This window comes from Balaenoptera physalus (genome assembly GCF_965194825.1).
Source record: "Balaenoptera physalus genome assembly, chromosome: 10".
Classification (NCBI taxonomy): Eukaryota; Metazoa; Chordata; class Mammalia; order Artiodactyla; family Balaenopteridae; genus Balaenoptera; species Balaenoptera physalus.
The window spans coordinates 59209757-59228547 of record NC_138889.1 but is presented as its reverse complement, the minus strand read 5'-3'; the positions used below and the strand labels follow the sequence as shown (position 1 = coordinate 59228547).

The 18791-nt window shown below is 42.8% G+C and overlaps 3 protein-coding genes across 31 annotated transcripts in view; 2 read left to right on the top strand and 1 right to left on the bottom strand.

Annotated features, from left to right (window-relative positions):
• Positions 1–9527, bottom strand: part of THAP12 (THAP domain containing 12) — a 100766-nt gene extending 91239 nt beyond the window's left edge. For 11 of the 25 annotated variants that reach the window (XR_014268156.1, XR_014268157.1, XR_014268158.1 and 8 more), the window contains exon 1: positions 9167–9526. Coding sequence is in view for 10 of the 25 variants with exons in the window: in XM_082477823.1 (XP_082333949.1) it covers positions 9167–9255 (89 nt within the window). In the remaining 15 variants the exon portion in view is untranslated. Of the gene's footprint in view, positions 1–9166 lie in introns of all 25 variants that reach the window. The other 14 variants (XR_014268150.1, XR_014268151.1, XR_014268152.1 and 11 more) reach the window with 3 other exon arrangements.
• LOC309668263 (uncharacterized protein) overlaps positions 9449–18791 on the top strand; it is a gene marked incomplete at its 5' end in the record, with an annotated part of 49868 nt that continues 40525 nt past the window's right edge. For 3 of the 5 annotated variants that reach the window (XM_082477859.1, XM_082477860.1, XM_082477861.1), the window contains 2 exons: positions 9449–9805; positions 11173–11318. In XM_082477859.1, coding sequence (XP_082333985.1) covers positions 9449–9805; positions 11173–11318 — 503 coding nt within the window. The remainder of the gene's footprint in view (positions 9806–11172; positions 11319–18791) is intronic. The other 2 variants (XR_014268170.1, XR_014268171.1) reach the window with 1 other exon arrangement.
• GVQW3 (GVQW motif containing 3) lies at positions 9812–11107 on the top strand. The gene has a single exon (XM_082477858.1). The coding sequence runs from the start codon at positions 10242–10244 to the stop codon at positions 10800–10802; it is 561 nt and encodes a 186-aa protein (XP_082333984.1). The 5' UTR covers positions 9812–10241; the 3' UTR covers positions 10803–11107.

Below are 18791 nucleotides of genomic sequence, written 5' to 3'. Positions count from 1 at the left end.
GTTCAAGAGTAGGCAAAACTCATCTATGGTGATTGTGCAGAAAAAGAGTTAACACAGCAGGCCTGAGATTGCTATTCTCAGAAAGGCTTGTTTTGAAGGCTGGTCTTTTGGCTGATGTCTGGGAACTTGGCTGGTAAACAGTTTCCTACACTGACATAAAACTTCTTCTAACTGATAAGGTGACTTATGGTGCCTAGACTGTGCAAACAGTATGACTTTTAATGAGCACCCGCCTTCCTTCTGGGAGTCTGGAATTTTAGCATATGCTAAGCAGAGTGTGTCTAAATGACCAGACCTTAATAAAAACTTTGGGCACTGGGTCTCTAATGGGCTTCTCTGGGCAGAAACATGGCACACATGTTGCATTTTCATTGGTGGGGAAAGTGGGATCTGAGTGACCCCTCATGGGAGGGAGGGAGCATAAGGAAGCCTACACATGGGTCCTTCCATACTCTACCTGTGTCTTTTTCCTCTCATGATCCAGATGTGTGTTCTTACTACATTGCTGTAATAAATCTTAGCTGTGAGTACAATTAAACACTGAGTTCCATGAGTCCTGGTAAATCTCTGGATATGGGGGTGGCTTGGAGACCCCCAAAACGGTAATGATAGTGAGAACAGTGGATACATTTGGGGAGAGGTAATGACTAGGAGTGAGCACAAAGGAGGCTTCTGAGGTGCTGGTAATGTTCTATATCTCGAATGTGACCTGGGTATATTCATTTTGTAAAAATTCATCAAGTTCTAGACTACCATTTTTGCACTTTTTCCTATGTATGTCATATACCAATAAAACAGCGCCCCATCACTCTTCCCCTTCTCCTCAATAACCAACTAATCTAATGTGTGTGAAGTCAAACAGTGTCTACTATGGGGGAGAGTAGGATAATGACTGAAAGGGCCACAGGGGAGAGGAAGTTTGGGATGTTAGTAATATTCCATTTTTTTAAAATCTGGGTAAAAGTTTCATGGACATGTTACTCTGAAAATCTAACAAGCCATACACTTATGATTTATGATCTTCTGTATATATATGTTTTACATCAATAAGTTATAAAAATTACATAAAACCACAAGCCTTTTTTACATGCATACATGTATTTGTTTTGTTTTGTTTTTTACTAGTAGTTATGAGACTTGTGGCTAGATCTTGGGTTTTTTTTTTTCATACATGTATTTGTGTATGTGTTAAGATGTATACACACACTTATACAGTTAGCTCTCAATTATTTTTTTTAACCAATGTCTTCCCTGTCCTAGCTCTCCCTGTCGCTGTTCTGTGCCCTGTACTTCAGATTCTGCAGCCTTTTTTTTTTCCCTTGGCAGAGTAGAATGACTCCCCAAATCCATCTACTTCCAAACTAGTCTTACCTTTCTCTCACCCCTTCTCCAAGTGTAAAATGTTTTAAAAAGCCAATTTGAGAATATCTTTCCCTGCTTAAGATCCTTTAGTGACTTCCCGTTACCCTTAGGATAAAGAACCAACTCCTCACATGTCTTATAAGATTCTGCACAACCTAGATCTTGTCGACCTTTCCCTCTTCATATCGCACCCACCATTGCACTCTGCCCCCTCACATATGCCTTACTTCAGTTTCATGAATGCATTGTGATCCCTTTTATCCTAGAGCTGTTCCCCATGCTGTTTATTCAACCTAGAATCCTCTTCATTGCCTTTTTTCATTTCCTTTGCACAGGAAAGCCTTTGCAAACATCAGCCGTCAGATCTAGCTCAAACGTCACTTATTGAGGAAAACTTTTCAGATTTGAAGAGTATGTACCCACACACACACACCCAGATAGGTAAAACTCCTCTACCTCTCTGTACAGTAGTCTCCCCCTTATCCATGGGGGATATATCCCAAGACCCTCAGGGGACGCCTGAAACCACGTATAGTACTGAACCCTATATATACTGTTTTTCCAATACTAAATGGTGGGTAGTGTATACAGTGTGGATGTGCTGGACGAAGGGATGATTCACATTCTGGGCAGGACAGAGTGGGATGGTGCAAGATTTCGTCATGGCTACCCGGGACAGCTAAAAGTTATGAATTTCATCCTGCCAAATCCAATGGTCACTTTCTCTCCTCAACTTAATCACTCTTTCAGTACTATTCAACCATCATTAACCACTCCTTTTTAAGTTTTGTTTGTAATTTTTTCCTTCAATGGTCTTCAACTTATGCAGAATTTCCAAACCATATTCCAAGGAACACTAGTCAAAGAATTGTTCCAAAAAAAAAAAAAAAAAAAGAAGGTTTCACGGTCAAATAAGTTTGGATAATATTACATACTATATCCTACATTTGGGGTTTTAGATATTCCTGTAGGACCTTGAATAAGTTAGCTAACCTCTCTGTGTCTGCTTTGCTCATCTGAAAGTGTTCCCAGTGAATTTAAGCTTCTTGCCTCCTCGCAAAAGAATGTGGAGATGATGTGATAGGTAAGAAGTAGCTTTACTGGACTTCCAGGGTGGTGCAGTGGTTAAGAACCCGCCTGCCAATGCAGGGGACACGGGTTCGAGCCCTGGTCTGGGAAGATCCCACATGCCGCGAAGCAACTAAGTCCGTGCGCCACAACTACTGAGCCTGTGCTTTACAGCCCTGTGAGCCACAACTACTGAAGCCCGCGTGCCTAGAGCCCATGCTCCACAACAAGAGAAGTCACTGCAATGAGAAGCCCACGCACCACAACAAAGAGTAGCCCCCGCTCGCCGCAACTAGAGAAAAGCCTGTTTGCAACAACAAAAGACCCAATGCAGCCAAAAATAAATAACTAAATAAATTTTTTAAAAGAAGTGGATTTATTTAGAGAGAAAACACACTCTACAGTGTGGGCCATCTCAGGAAGCGAGAGGCCTTGGGAAACACACTCCACAGACAGAGTGTGGGCCAGCTCAGAAGGCAAGAGAGCCTCAAAATATGGCATGGTTAGTTTTTATGGGCTGGGTAATTTCATAGGCTAATAAGTGGGAGGATTATTCCAACTATTTGGGGGGGTGGGGAGGGGGCTGGGATTTCCAGAAATTGGGCCACCTCCCACTTTTTGGCCTTTTATGGTTGGCCTCAGAACTGTCATGGCGCTGGTGGGTGTGTCATTTAGCTAATGTATTACAATGAGCATATAATGAGGCTCAAGGTCTACTGGAAGTCGAATCCTCTGCCATCTTGGATCTAGTTGGTTCTAACCAGTTTTTGTCATGTCCTATGGCTAGCTGGTTCTAACCAGTTTTTGTCATGTCCTATGGTTATGTCCTTCTTTTAAAGGTTGTGCTCTGCCCCTTTCCCTCCTGTTTCAAACTATCTCAAAATTTATTGCAAGGGTTAATTGAAATAGTGTACATAAAACACATAGAATAGTGCCTGGCACACAGAATAAAGTATTCTCTAAGTATTATTGTTATTATTACAACTCACAGCATTGTTTGGAGGATTAAATGAGAGCATATGAAAGTACTTTAAGACTGTACCTTACAGAAGTGATTCTCAAACTTTGTAGTCTCAGGACCCCTTTACCTCTTAAATTATTAACTATCTAAAAAACTTTTGTTTATGTGCATTTTATCTAACAATGTTCATGATTACAGAAACTAAAACTTAGAAATTTAAAAAATATTTATTAATTCATTAAAAATAGCAATCCCATTACATGTTAACATAGATAACATTTTTAAAAAATAACTATTTTTCCAAAACAAAAAACATTTAGTGAAAAGAATGGCACTGTTCACCATCTTTGCAAATCTCTTTAATGTCTAACTTAACAGAAGATACCTAGATTCTCACATCTGCTTTTGTATTTAATCTGTTGCCATATGTTGTTCTGGTTGACTTCAACCAAAGACAATGACTCCTCAATGACATGCAGTTTAAAAGGTTATTACAATATTCCTCTGTTTCCCATATAATTGTGGATGTTCTTTGATAGGGCACTGGAAGTCCACAAGCGGTGGTTTCTTAAAGATTAGCTGCAATGTGGAATCTGAAACCAGACGAATGAGCCTTTTCACACTGTTTCATTAAAATCCATTAGTCTAACTTGCACTTTGAATAGAACTTTTATCCATGCATGTCTTTGTAAAATCATGAATTTATCAGTTTGAGTTAGGCAGACCATCGGAATGGTAACATATTTCATTATACAATATATTAAAAGTCACATTTATCAATATCACCACAGATTGCATCAGAAAAGTCTAAATATTAGAGAGCTGTCAAGCTCAAAGTGATGAATATAAATTTTCCAAAATTCTAATTTTTCCTTGAATGCTTGGCTGTCAGTTGCTTTCCTTGAAGTGGCAGGCTTATTTTGTTCATTTCCAAGAAAATGTCTACCAAACACCTGCATCTGAATAATCATACTTAGAAAATTTTATAGAACACAAAATATAATTTATCTGAGCAGTGATTTCATGTTACGTAGCCCCTAAAAAACTCTACTGTACACTCCTGAGAGAATGAGCATGAAAAAAGCAAATAATATCAGTGTTATTATGAAGTAGTTTTTACCTGTAGACTCCTTGAAAGGGTCTTGGAGACCCTCACAAGTGCCTGGGAAACCACCGTTTTACATTTTACATCTTAGAGTACATCAACTCTCAATTAACTTTGATTAAATTACCAGAGAAACTTGGAAAAGACCTCACTACCTCAGGGATGAGTCAGTACTAACTGCCTGAGGAGGAAGAAGAGCCCTTCAGCTGCCCAACTCTCTCTAATAATAAGAGCAATTCATTAGCTCTACCTTTACCTGGTCTGGGGATGAGTTCCACTGTGACCCGCCCCCAGGTTCCTGCCAAGCTTGGGCATTAGTCAAGCCATCCTGGGGCAATCATGATTTAGGCATTTTTTTTTTTTAAACTTTAACTTTAGGTAATCTATCTCCCTGCCACTGCCCTAAGGTGAGTTGATTCTATTATTTTATATTTTTTAAAAAGTACATTAATGCCACTTTTTCTAAACCAATATGAGATATTAGGGTATGAAATTCCACATAGTGCCGTTTATTGATTACACTCTTGAATTTTAAGTTACCTCTAAATAGCTGTTTCTAAAAGTGTGCAAGGCATTTATAAATATGATGAATGGGAAATGTACTATTTAATAGCATTAAATATACTTATCTTTATTGTTAGTTAACAATGTGAGTTAACTTTTGAATAACAAGTAGGGTGGCAATGTCACCTTTTATCAACCCTCCCTACAACCCATTTACAGAAAAAAAAAAAAACTAGTTATAATCACTAACCCTAAGAATACTGTTATTAATTCAATAAACAACTCTGGAAACTACTGTACTCCTTTATTATAATTAACTCTGGGCACAGCGGAAAAAAACTGTCAAATTCAGTAGAATTTGAAATCCTATAGTATTGACCTTTGGTTCAGAAAAAAGTTAAGACCTTTAATACATTGTTAAGTAAAATAAGCCAGACACAAAAGGACTATTATTGTATGATTCCACTCATAGTATGAGTAAAAAGTACCTAAAACAGACAAATTCATGGAGACTGAAAAGTTGACTGGGATATGAGGAGTTATTGCTTAATGGTTAGTTTTTGCTCAGGGTAATGAAAAAGCTGTGGAAATAGATAGTGGTGATGATTGCAGAACATAGTGAATGTAACTAATGCCACTGAATTATACACTCAAAAATGGTTTTTAAAAAATGGTTAAAATGGCAAATTTTATGTTATACTACTGCCATTTTATATAAGGGACTTGAGCATCCATGGATTTTGGTATCCACGGGGTGGGGGGGTGGGGTCCTGGAATTAATCCCCTGCAGATACCAAGGGACGACAGTATATTTTTATCAAAAAATTTAAAAATTAATAATGGTAACATACCAAAAGCCACTGAATTGAACACTTTAAATGGGTGAATTGTATGGTATGTGAATATCTCAATAAAGATTTTTTTTTAATAAATTTACTTATTTTATTTATTTATTTTAGGCTGCATTGATTTATTTTAGGCTGCATTATTTATTTTAGGCTGCATTGCTGGGCGCGGGCTTTCTCTAGTTGCAGAGAGTCGGGGCTACTCTTCGTTGCGGTGCACGGGCTTCTCATTGTGGTGGCTTCTCTTGTTGCGGAGCATGAGCTCTAGGTGTGGGCTTCAGTAGTTGTGGCTCGCGGGCTCAGTAGTTGTGGCTCACGGGATTAGTTGCTCCGTGGCATGTGGGATCTTCCCTGACCAGGGCTCGAACCCGTGTCCCCTGCATTGGCAGGCGGATTCTTAACCACTGTGCCACCAGGGAAGCCCAATAAAGATTTTTTTTTTAAAAAATTAAGAGAAGTTCATAATTTGGTCTTGAAATACTCAAGGGGCTCTTACATAAAAAGGGCACCGGGGACCTCCTTGGCGGTCCAGTGGTTAAGACTCCACACTTCCACTCTAGGGGGCACGGGTTTGATCCCTAGTTGGGGAACTAAGATCCCGCATGCTGCACGGCGAGGCCAAAAATAAATACAATACAATACAATAAAATAAAATAAAATAATAAAATTTAAAAATAAAACAGGGAACAGCTTTGTTCATTGTCACCCTAAGAACAAAACTAGGACCCCCCAAGCATAAATTATAGCGAGGCACATTTCCACTCAATAAAAGGAAGAAACAATAGCCAATGCTGTCCAGAATCCTCAAGTATCCCCTCACAAAGCAGAGAAACTGGCACTGGAGGTGTTTTAGCAAAGGCTCACCTGTCAGAAATGCACAGGATCCCTAAAGGGTCCATAAAAAATTTGATATGAAATTGTGTCGATCTCTTTTCTCAACTGTCCTTACATTAGATTCCCAACGGGGACAGAGACCCAAAAAAGGTTTAAAAGCCACTATTCTTGAGGGAATTCTGACACTTCAAAGGATACTGCACTAGATCTAAAAACTCCTTCCAAATCTGAGACTGTAAGCCCCTAAAGGACATACTCCCTGACTAAGAAGTATAATGAAAAGAGTATTCACTATCTATGAACATGAACAACCTGTGGTCCAGAATTGACTAGTGGTGCCCTCATTATGCAAGTGAAATATACTCCCAATTTGGCTCAAAGGAAGATAATGCTGAATGGAGTGAGGCTCAGTCAGATTAAGATGCTCCTCTTCTCTGCTCCCACAGAACCCAACAGCTATTCCTCACTCTCTTGAGCTAGTTCCTCATCTCCCTGAACTTTAAACACTAGGAACACCCCAGGGCTCAATCCTCATACCTACTCTGCTTTATTTACCTGGTTCCACGGTTTTAAATACCCTCTATAAATTGAGAACACCCATATTTACAATCTCCAGTCTGGAAGTCTCTAAATTCCTGACTTGTATATCTTTTTATGGTTTTAGCTCTTAAATATTTAGATCATTGATCTAAATATGGACCATTTTGAGTTCACTGATGTATATAGTACGAAGACATCTATTCTTGAATGTCTATCAGGCCTCTCAAACTTCACATGTCCTAAACCAAACTTTTAACATTCCTCCATCAAATCTGCTCCTCCCTGTCTTCCACAGCTCAATAAAGGCTCAGATTAAAAATCTTAGAGTCATTCTTGACTTCAGTTTTTCTCTTACAACCTACATCTACACCATTAACAAATCCTGTTGGTTTCACCTTCCAAAATATATCTCAAATGCAACTACTTACCTCCTCTATTAACCTGGATTATCGCAATTGCCTTTAACTGGCCTTTCTGTTCTCACCTCTGCCTCCCTACTATGTATTTAACAAGTACCCAATGATCCTGTTTAAAGTATACGTCTCTCCCCTCTAAACCCTTCCACGACTTCCTCTTTCACTCAGTATAAATACCATAGTGCTTTCCACTGCTTACAATGGCCTACACAATTTGCCCCTACCACATACACACACACATTTTTCTGGTCTCATCCTTTCCTCTCCCTCCTTCCTTAAACCAGCTTTAGCAGTCCAACCAGACTTCTGGTTGTACCTCTAACAAGCATGCCCTGCCTGTGCATTTACTGTTTCCAGAGACTGAAATGCTCTTCCCCTAGATACCTCCATGGCTGACCCCCTTACCTACTTCTGGTCTTTGCTCAAATACACCCTCTTAGTGAAGCCTTCTCTGATAATCCTATTTAAAATAGCAATCGTGCCTCCCTGCTACTCCTATTCCCCTACCCTACCCCCCGTCAAACACCTGCTTTTTCTCCATAGTATTTATCACCATCTGACACAAGGTATATTTACTTATTTCCCCCCACTAGAACGTAAACTCTATGAGAGCAAGGACTTCGATTTATTCATCTGTACCCTCCCAGTGCTCAGAATAATGCCTAGTACCTAGTAGGCCTTCCATAGATATTTGCAGAACTAATAAACAGCATGCTATATTATAATCGCCTGCTTACACATCTGCCTCCTTAATGGACTGTAAGCTTTCTGCAGGCAGCAACCTACCTCGTTCACTGTGAATTTCCGGTACCTCTAATGTTAGTGCCCTAGCACACAGTAGGTGTTGATCTGAAATGAATGAATCAACAAGGGATGCCAAGGAAAAAATCCTCAGCCTTTCAAACACAGCCCCTGCTCTACCACTCTCTAAATACAAGTCAGAGCGTGTGGGTTACCTCAGAGAAGAGGTTTCAATACCAACTCCCATGCCCTCTCGCGTACCCCGCCCCCGTTATCCCCACATTAACCAAGTGAGATAATGAGTAACGGTCAGAGCCAAAATCCGAACCATGAACAAGTCCGAAGAAGGGAATAGTTGTGACCTGACTTGAGATCAAAGGTGGCCGGACTCCAAAAAGAAACACTGTCCCGGGGGTAGAAGGGCCCCGGTGACCACAACCATAGAATCCAAGTCCCTCTTTTGACAGCTGGGGAAACTAAAGCCCAGAGAGGACAGAGACTTGTCCGAGGTCACAGGAGCTAATCAGGGCGAGAACCCCCCTTACCCCGCCCGCGCCGCCCCAGTTGCCTCTAATTTCGGGTGGAGCCCCCGCGGGCGCACGTGCTCCAAGGCCCTCGAGCGCCAGCCAGCCCACGGCTAGAGGCCCGCTCCCCACCTCGGGGCCGGGCTGGGGTCGACAATTGTGCCCCCCCACGCCTCTCTTAGCCCCGGAGCCCGCCCGGGGCCAGCGGTTGGCAGCGTGCATCGCGGAGGAGGGCCCGGGCTGCCAGCTCCGCGCCCACCGCTCACCTGGCTGGATCCCGCGGGAACCTGAAAAAGGCCAGGTCCGACTGCGTGCTCTTCCGCGTGCAGTTGGGGGCCGCGCAGAAGTTCGGCATCGTCGTCTGCCCGCCGGCCGGCCCAGCCCTCCCCTCCCCGCCTCCTCAGGGCAGCCCGCCCGCCCGTCGGGGCCGGGGAGGGGAGCCAGGCCGGCCGGCCGGCTCGTTAGGGCCGGCGCGCCGGGGGGAGGGGCGGGCGGGAGAGAAGCCGCGAGGGGCAGGAGGGGCGCCGCGGTCCGAGGCCGGGCTGGGGATGCGGCTCCACAGTGCTGTGAGCGGCCGGGAGGATTTACCGCCGCCGCCGCCGCTGGTGCACCTCCCGCCCGCCCGGGACGCTGCCGCCTCCTTCCCACAATGCACCCTGGCGCCCGGGGGTGCCCTCTCTTCCCTCAGCCTTCCTCCCCCGCCCCCTCCTTTCCGCCGACTTCTCCGCGGGCGGGCACGCGCAAGGAAGCGCGCCTGCTCGGGCGTGGCGAGGCGGAGGCGGAGGCGGGGCCTGGCCCAGGCTGCCGCAGTGCGCCTGCGCACGGCCTACCCCGAGAGTGGAGGGAATGGCGCGTGCGGGCGTGTCTCCCCGGACTCTAGAACGTCGGATCCCGGGGCAGGTCCGGTAGGTTTGGCGTGCGCGGGTTTCTGCAGCTCTGGGGCGAGCTTGCACGTTACATCACCGGTGCATCGCTTCTTGCTTGCTTAAATTAACACCACATAGGCTTTTATTGCGGAAATCGCCATAGACTCTTAAGGGCCGCGGAACGGGACGGCCTTCGTAACTGGTTTGCACACCCCCAGCAGATCTCCGTGCCGCGGAGTTGGACGCAGACGTGGGTTGTAGGAGCTTTCATTTTCCCCAGCTTTGCAGCTACTCTTTGGCCCCGTTAGCTTCTAGATTGGAAGCCGAGGGGCTGAAACTCAGAAAAGCAATTACTCTTCCCTGATGAGGCAAGAATAGCGACATGATTCCACCTGCAGCCCTATAGAGATTGGTCCCTCTGTCTTCCCCTCACAGTCGTGGCCTTTTAACGTTCCTGTGTTATTTGAGTGCCAAAATGAGTGACCGATATCTAGAACAAAGGATTAGTATCAAATTCTGCGTGAAATTGAACAAGTCTGCAAGTGAAACCCACCATCTTTTAAAAGAAGCTTATGGGAATGAAGTCATGTCAAGGGCCAGAGTTTTCGACTGGCACAAAAGGTTTAAAGAAGGGCGGGAAGACATTCGAGATGATGCCCGAAGTGGTCGTCCAGTCACCCACCGGACGGATGAAAATATCCAGAAGGTCAAGGACTTGGTTTGTTCGAATAGGCAGTTAACTGTGAGGATGATGGCTGAAGAGTTAAATTTAGATAAAGAAACCGTTAGGCTCATTCTGAAAGAAAACTTGAATATGAGGAAGGTATCTGCAAAAGTTATATCGGGTATTTTGAAGGATGAGCCTCAACCTCGAAAACTTGACTTTCGGTCTGATCATTCAAAGGAAACTAGGAAAAATAGCTCATGTGTGAGGGAAAAAGTAACAAGTTCTGAACCATGGAGTCATCTCCAGGGCGAAGCTGGTGGGGAAATGCCTCTGCCTGTATCCCATCCCAAAATCCATCCTTCCAGCTAGCTGCTGCAGACTTCATCTTCAACGAGCCTTCCCAGCAGGGCGGCTCAGGCACCGTGGTGAAAGGAATCTGGGGTAGCTGAACCCAAACTAGAAAGCTGCCTCACGGTGGTTAGGCACCTTCATTTGCTGCTCATCTATTTTCAGCTTCTTTACGACTCCTCTCTACATGTCATGGCCCTGCTACTTACTCTTTGCTGGACTCTTGGGCCATCTTCCTTGCTGTTCTCCACAACTTTGAAGAACTATTGGCTGTTGACTTCTGGTACTTGCTTGTGCTTGATTTTTCTTTTTTCTTTTTTTTTTTCCTTAAGTTTTTTCTTCACTGTCCAGACCTTAGCTTGTTGCGGCTGTCCTCTTCCTTTGTTCTCAGTATTCTGCCTCAGGGGATCATACGAATGAAAAGTGGGAGCAGGACCTCTTGGAGTCTCTCTCTCTTTGCCCAGGGAGGCATACTCTGCTGGGAGGACCCCAAAAGAAGGCCTACAGTTCCAGCCTGCTTCACAGTCAGGGCCTGAGGTATGGTACAGAAGGCAGTGGCATACTGACATACTGAGCAATGCTAAGGGCCGATCCCTCCCAAATGACTCAGTGGGAGCCCCTCAGAACTCAGGGGTTGGCCACCCATCCTGACCTTCTCACAGACCTACCCCTCACAGAAGTCCTGGGTTTGTTTCATTCTAGTCTTGTGCTTTGGAACCCCGCCCTCCCTCATTTGGGTGTATCCCCTCTGATGGAGGAGGAGGATCTGGTCCTGGAAAATAGAAACCAGGGCACTCAGGTCCAGGCTGTGATATGTGAGGAGGAAGACAAGGTGACACTCTAGACCTTGAATTAAGGGAGTCTGCTGCCTACGTGCTGATTCCCACACAGCAGCCTGTTTTTAGTAACTAATATCAAACTTGTCAGGTGTTTTTTTTGAGCACCTGCAGTGTTTAGAACGCTGCTGAGCATTGACAGTGTGACATTATGAAATAAGATCACCAAGGGCTGGGTGGACTCCATGGATAAGGTGGTTCCTGGGCTGGATCCGTAAGGAAGGATGAGACAAGGAGGCTAGGAAATTAGAGCCTGCTTCCCAGGCAGGTGGAACAGCATGAGGCTCCGAACCTCCATCAGTAGGAAAATGAGGGCACTGTTGGCTGAAATAGCAAAGTCCAAAGAGGAAGATAATGGTGTTATACAGAAGATAAATAATTTGGGATGATTTGCTTCCTCCCTCCGCCCCCAGCTCTATGCTAGTAGTTTATAAATTGCTTCCCCCGAGTCTGTGGATAGGTTTATAATAGCCTACTTATTTGATTATCTAATTTTCTCATCAAACCCTCAAAAAAGCAGTCCTTCCTAGTTTAGACTCCTTTATCTCTTTCTGGCTCTCTGCCAGGGTTTATGGAATGGAACTTTTCCCAATTGGGTTCCAAGTAATACCACATAGACTGGAAACATCTCAGAACGCCTGGTGGAGGAGTGTGTGTGTGTGTGTGTGTGTTGGGTGGGGGGAATGATTAGCAACAGCATTTCACAGGATTGGCCAATGTCTATGTTTTAACCCAAGGATTTTTACATTCCTATTATTTAACTGGTAAGTTAGTAAACAGTATTGGTTGATAGTAGAGGCCCAACATTTATTCAACACAGCTGTTTTTAGTTCTTTTCACTATCACCTTCAAAAAATAACATGTTTCCCACTAACACCTGTCAGCTTTGAGGCACTCTGAAACTTAGACCTTATCTCACAAATAAAAGATATTGTTCAGGAAAGTTCTCAAACCAAGCAACAGCTCACAAACGTCTGCCTACTTAGCAATTTCTAAACGTTCCATCTCAGGATCATTACATCTTCCTGCATCGGATAAGCCCCTGGGCTCCCCATGAGGCCTTTGCAACAGGGACAATGCACTTCTGGAAGAAAGCCTCCACAGCTGGCAACTTGGTGACTGAACCAATATTAATCCTTGCTCAGCCCAGGGGGTAATTGTTGCAGAATTGTATGCCCCTATGCCCAGGCCAGGTTCCCACAACAGTACCTACAGGCATTATTTCCAATCTGTGATAACACAGAGGTCCTGAGAGAACTTATTTCTAGATTTATTCCTGTCCTGTAAACAGGGCTGGAGTGACCCTGCCAAAGATGCTGGACCAAGACCATGTTGGAGAGTAGGGTACTGGAAGCCATGTTGTCCCAGACAGGGTTTGGACACAAAGCAACCAGAAGCAGGTAATCAGGAGGGTGAATTCAAATTGTTACAAGTAGCTGTAATGAAAAGGACTTAACTTATTACCTTAGATCATGTCCTGGGCGGTAGTCAGGTTGAACTGCACTACCTGAACCCATTGCCCATTTGCAAGGCTTCTCAGAAAATATTCAATAAGATGATAATAAACCCTAGGAAGCCTCAAGTTTGGAGGGAAGTAAAAATATTCATGCAGAGCAAACCATTCACACATGGCTGCTCAGAATCTCTACACACCAGTTTAGAGCATAATCTCAAAAGAGTGTCCTCAGACAAGAGAGTTCTCATGTAACAGTACCCCTTATGTGTCCACCCGCCAAATCTGTTTTATTTCTGACATGAATTTTGCCCGGCCTGCACCTTGCTGCCTAGGCCTCTTGAGAATTTTGATGCTGTAATCTCAGGGTTCCACCCATCATGCCCTAGGCCCTTGTCCTTGACTTTTCTCAGATATCGCTCAGTTTATTCTCCAGTTTGCTCTTGCTCTTCTGTTTCCCTGGGCTTTGTTTTCTGATTCTGGACCACACCCTCCAATAGCTGCTTTTGGCCACTTTGGTGTGCTGTCCTTGAATTCCCCTTTTGGTCATGGTTTTCCACTCAACTGCAACTTTTCTCTCTTCTGATTTTTATATTCCTCTTCCACGTCCCCACTTCAGCCCTATAGTCTTTTGTTTTTTGTGTTTTTTTGGGGTTTTTTTGGCAGTGCCACGCAGCTTGTGGGATCTTAGTTCCCCAACTAGGGACTGAACCCGGGCCTTCAGCAGTGAGAGCACAGAGCCCTAACCACTGGACCGCCAGGGAATTCCCAGCCCTATAGTCTTGAGTAAAGAAATTGCTCCATCCCTGGCCCCAGATTGCCTTCATATATAAGGGGCACACTGGGAAGGAACAAAAAAGCTCCCTCTCACCCTTAGCCACCAGGGGTTCCACTCCCCAGAGGCAACCAGTATTACCAGTTTCTTGAGGCAATTTGGTTACCTCTAGTACTCAGGAGTTATGAAAGTTTTTCAGAGGTATAATATGAAAATCGCACTCTCCCAGCAACTCTATTTTCCCTGGCAGGAGAAGCTCCATCTAACCATAAGAGATGAAGCCTGGCTCTCTGTAGGATGTCAGGAAGAGAGCTGGCCATCTGCAAACCTTGACCATAATTCTCAAGCTAAACACACAGTCAAGGAATCTCTCTGGGTCTCAGGCTGACCTTCTCCTTCCCCATTCTGGTTCAAAATCCACATGGAATGGTATACACTACAGCTGGAAGTCTGGGAGGAATAAACACTTTCCAGGGCAGATCATTCCATCCTTGAGTTTATCCAGTCCGTTCTCCACCCATCATCCCACCTTCCACCTGTCCCACTGGTAATGATCAAAAACAGAAAGAATAAAATATTCACCAATCTTTGATTTCGAAAAACGTGGGTAGTTCTGCAGTCTTCTGAATTCTGCCCCTGGCTCTGAGTTCTCACTGAAATGTTATTGTTTGGGAAGAATGTGTACCTGGGGCCTGCTTTCCAGAGTCTTCCCTTCAGATCCATTTCTTAGAGTTCAGACTTTGGAGGTGCCCGGATAAATCTGGATGCTAAATGACTTGAGGATATCTAGTACAGGAATGGGGTACTGTTGGGAACTGTCACTGTATCACATGTACTGATCAGCCAGCCTGCCATTTACAGACCTCACTGCCAGCAAGTCTCACTAGGCTCCTTGGGATTGGTCACCAGGGTCCTATGTGGCTCAATAAGAGTCTTCTTTGCTGCTGGGATTGTATATGTAACCCTGCGTTCTCCAACTCCTTCTTAGTTGGATCAGACCCCTCAGATTCTGCCAGGCTTTTACATCCTATTTGAGGCAGCACTCATATTTATCTTCTCTAGTCTCTGTCTTATCAGATCCTTGCAAATACTGTCCCAGTTGCATCACCCTTCTCCCAGTATTAATATCCAGAAACAAAAAATCTGTAGTGGGAAACTTTAGTACTTCTTAGGTCCCACTTGGATTTAGTGAAGAGGTCAGCAAACTTCTTCTGTAAAGGAAATGTCTTAGGCTGTGTGGGCCATACAGTGGCTAGTGTAATTTCTCAACATTTTAATGCAAAACCAGACATAGCTAATATGGAAACAGATCAGCATGGCTGTGTCCTAATAAGACTTCATTTATGGATACGGGGATTTAAATTTCATATAGTTTTCGCATGTCACAAAATATTTTTTTCAAACCACTGAGAATATTTTAAAAATTCTTAGCTTGCAGTTCATAGAAAAACAGATGGTGGGCCAGATTTGGTCCATGGACCATAGTTTTCTGACCCCTCGTCTAATGTATATAAAATGTGTATATAAAAATGACAGGTAATTGATCCATCGGTAACATTGTTAATGCCAAACTGATCTGGCAATGTCTGACAATTTACTACTATAGAAATTGTGGAATATTGAAGGTAGGTAGTCTTTATGGTGCCAGGAGCGTGAACTAGAGCTGAATGATTGACTGTATTACCTTGACCATATTTTGATTCACAAAATAAGTTTTGTGCTGTTCTCGGCTAAAAATTATAATACACAAACTACTACCTATATTTTGCCCTTGTAATATTTCCAGAAAAAATTGGCAATACTGAAAATGGTGCCAAGTTATAACCAGTGATAACAGAATGAACCGAAGGTAATTCCAAAATTGCCTTGATCATGAACAGCATTTGGATAAGTTTGTTATCTATCACCTATGAAAGTGACTACTATGGAGGTGACAAAACTCATTGCATTATATTTTTTTGCATGCTTGTAAAAAATTATATATATATATTGGCAACACCAGCTATGTTCTTTTAGATATATTTACTTGTTTTTCTCCTAAAGAGTGCCATATTGTGTCACCTTCATTTAAACTGATTTTCCAAAGTTGAAATAGAATCTCAGGATTGAAAAGACCTTTGCAAGGGTGTTTAATCCAGCCAGTCATGTTTCCTTTGAATCCAGGAGTGGCTAAATCCTACAGCTGCTGAAAAACTGCATCTGAAAGGAGATTCTGTGTTAATTCAGCAAATTTTTATCGAGTGGCTCTATGTGCCAGGCAGTGTCCTATGTGCTGGGGTACAGCAACAGACAAAGCAGACACAAGCCTTAGATTTGACAGTCTGAAATCTAATTATATTGCTGTTCACTCTTGCAAAACTTCTGTTCCATGTGCTCACACTAACTCATTGTTAATTGCATACCTGGAAAAAGGTTTGACCTTTGCCACAGGCCTCTCTGCTGTGGTCATGATGCCTCTCCAGCTGCATTAATAATTTAAGGACTATATGTTCCACTTAAATTTTATTATCCTTTAGACCAATCTATATTGGTAGAAAAACACGCTGGCAATGTTGGAAGTGTAAATTGGCAACAGCTTTCTGAAAAGCAATTTGGCAGTATGTATCAGGAGCCTTAAAAATGTTTATAACTTCTGATCCTCTAATTTTACTTCTGGGAATCTGTCCTAAAGAAATAGTCTGAAATGTGGGCAAAGTTTATGCTTTAACAATCCAGAAGTCCAACAGTAGAAAATTGGTTAAGTAAATTACACTATGACGATACTATAGACTAGTATGCAGTCATTCTAATTAATGTTTGTGAAGTGTTAAAACAGCATGGCAAAATACTTATAAGTGAAAAGAGTGACATACAAAATTATATACATAAATCCAAAAATATTTTTCTAAAATATTAATACTTTTATTATCAGAATAAAACAATAGCACCAAAAGTTGGCAATGGAGAGAATAGGGCCAAACCATTAGTTTGGTCCAGGAACAATTAACTGGCTGGGTCCACATGGAGACTGTATGATACTATTGTATTGGTAGCAGGAGTGGAACAGAAGGGAAAGGGGCCTTCCCCAAAGGAGAAGTGGATCAGAATCCCTACAGAAATCCCAAGTGATATGAGAAGACACCACAAATGGCATGTTCCTGTTATGTGGTCCTAGGGAGGTAAAGGAGCACATATGGATCAAGTATATTCTGACAAATGGAAAGGATTTAAAGTACTCTCCTGGGTAAAATTAACCTTATTCTTGCATTCTCTCATACAAAATGAATATTCTTGAGATGGATTTTATTACAACTGATTCTCTGAAGAATCCTTGAGCTTCCCATATAATTTCTTTAGGATAGGAATGGCTTTCGATGTGCGGAGTCTACCTCCTCCCATGCTGGGACACTCAACACGGATGTACATGGGAGTATTTGATATTCCACACTGAGAATACCACATGAATATCAATAGTCATCTTAATGATGTAACTTAGGAAACTTGAAGGTTTGCAAATGTTTTTGTTGGTGTCCAGAATTACTGTGCTTTTATTTATATCTGAAGAGTAATCATTCACAGGATTTTCAGGTATGAAATGATGTAGATAATTCCTGTCCATCCATAGATGAAATTGTTGTTCTGTTGGGGAAATGTGTCTTTCATTGTTACTTTAGCAAAATGTTTATCATTAAAATGCCAAATATATCTCCTCGGTGAAATTTCAGATTTTCAAATGAGTACCCAAAGTAAATACATGTTTTATAGGCATCTAGGTTACAGATTTGTCAAGCTGGAAAAGTTCTTCAAGGTCTAAGTCTCTTGGTCTATAGAAGGAACAAAGGAGTGAGACTGGGGTTTTAGTCCTGCTCCTTAACAAGCCATGGGACTTTGGGCAGTTCATTTGCACCACTGGAGCACTTCAGGTTACTCATCCATAAAAGGAGAATAATAAAACCTGTCTCATGGAGATGTTCACTTTGTTCATTCAACAAATATTTATTGATTGTTTACATGTATCTGACCCTGTTCTAGACACTGAGGATACAGCAGTGAACAAGACAAAAAAAAATGTTTCTTCTTATAAGCTTACATTTAAGTGGGGGAGACAGACAAGAAAAAAGATAAATGAGTGAAAAGATAGTATGTTAGATAGTGATTGTTAGATGTGAGGCTTACATTAAAATAATGTATATGGGGTGCCCAGCACAATATCTGGCATGTAGTAAGTACTCAATAGAGAGTAATTTCCTTTGCTTCTTCAGTCTTCCTAACAGTTCCTGATTAGTCTACAGCATGGTAGTAATCAGTGAAAGGCCTGACCCATTGCCTTCTACCTCTTGCGAGTTAATATGGCCTAAACCTATTTTGCTTAAGAAGACAAAAGAATGCTTACAGATGTGTTTTATACTTCCTGTATGGCAGATTAATCAAGGTGGTGCCTAAACACTGTTGATAAATGACCTTTTCTGAAGCCAGTTGGCAGGGGTCCCTGCTTGGAGCTAGATGGCATTTGTCCACAAAGACAAATGCATTGTTTCTTCGCTGTTTAAGCAAAATGGACTAGGAAACTGTACTGGCTGTTTCTCTTAAAGAAAAGATGTGTGACCTTTGTTCTGTTCCAAACATCGGAGAACTGGACAAAATTTACATTATTTATGGGAAACCAGGGCATTGACTAAAAGCCTGGAAAAAGGGGGTTTAATACTTGTGGTTTCTATATATTTTTGCCCATTGTAGAAAATTTGGGAAGTTCAGAAATGTTTAAAGAAGCAGCCAAAAGTTCACCCCTAGGATTCAGTTATTTCACCAGACCCATCTCTCTGCCTCAGCTTTCTCCTTCAGAAACATCCAGTGAATAGTCATTTACTGAATTCCTTCTTTAGGCCTGGGCCTGTACTAGGCACAGAGGGTATAGCCCTTGCCCTTAGGCAGTACCGGCCTTGTGGGGGTAGGGAAAGGGCCAGAGG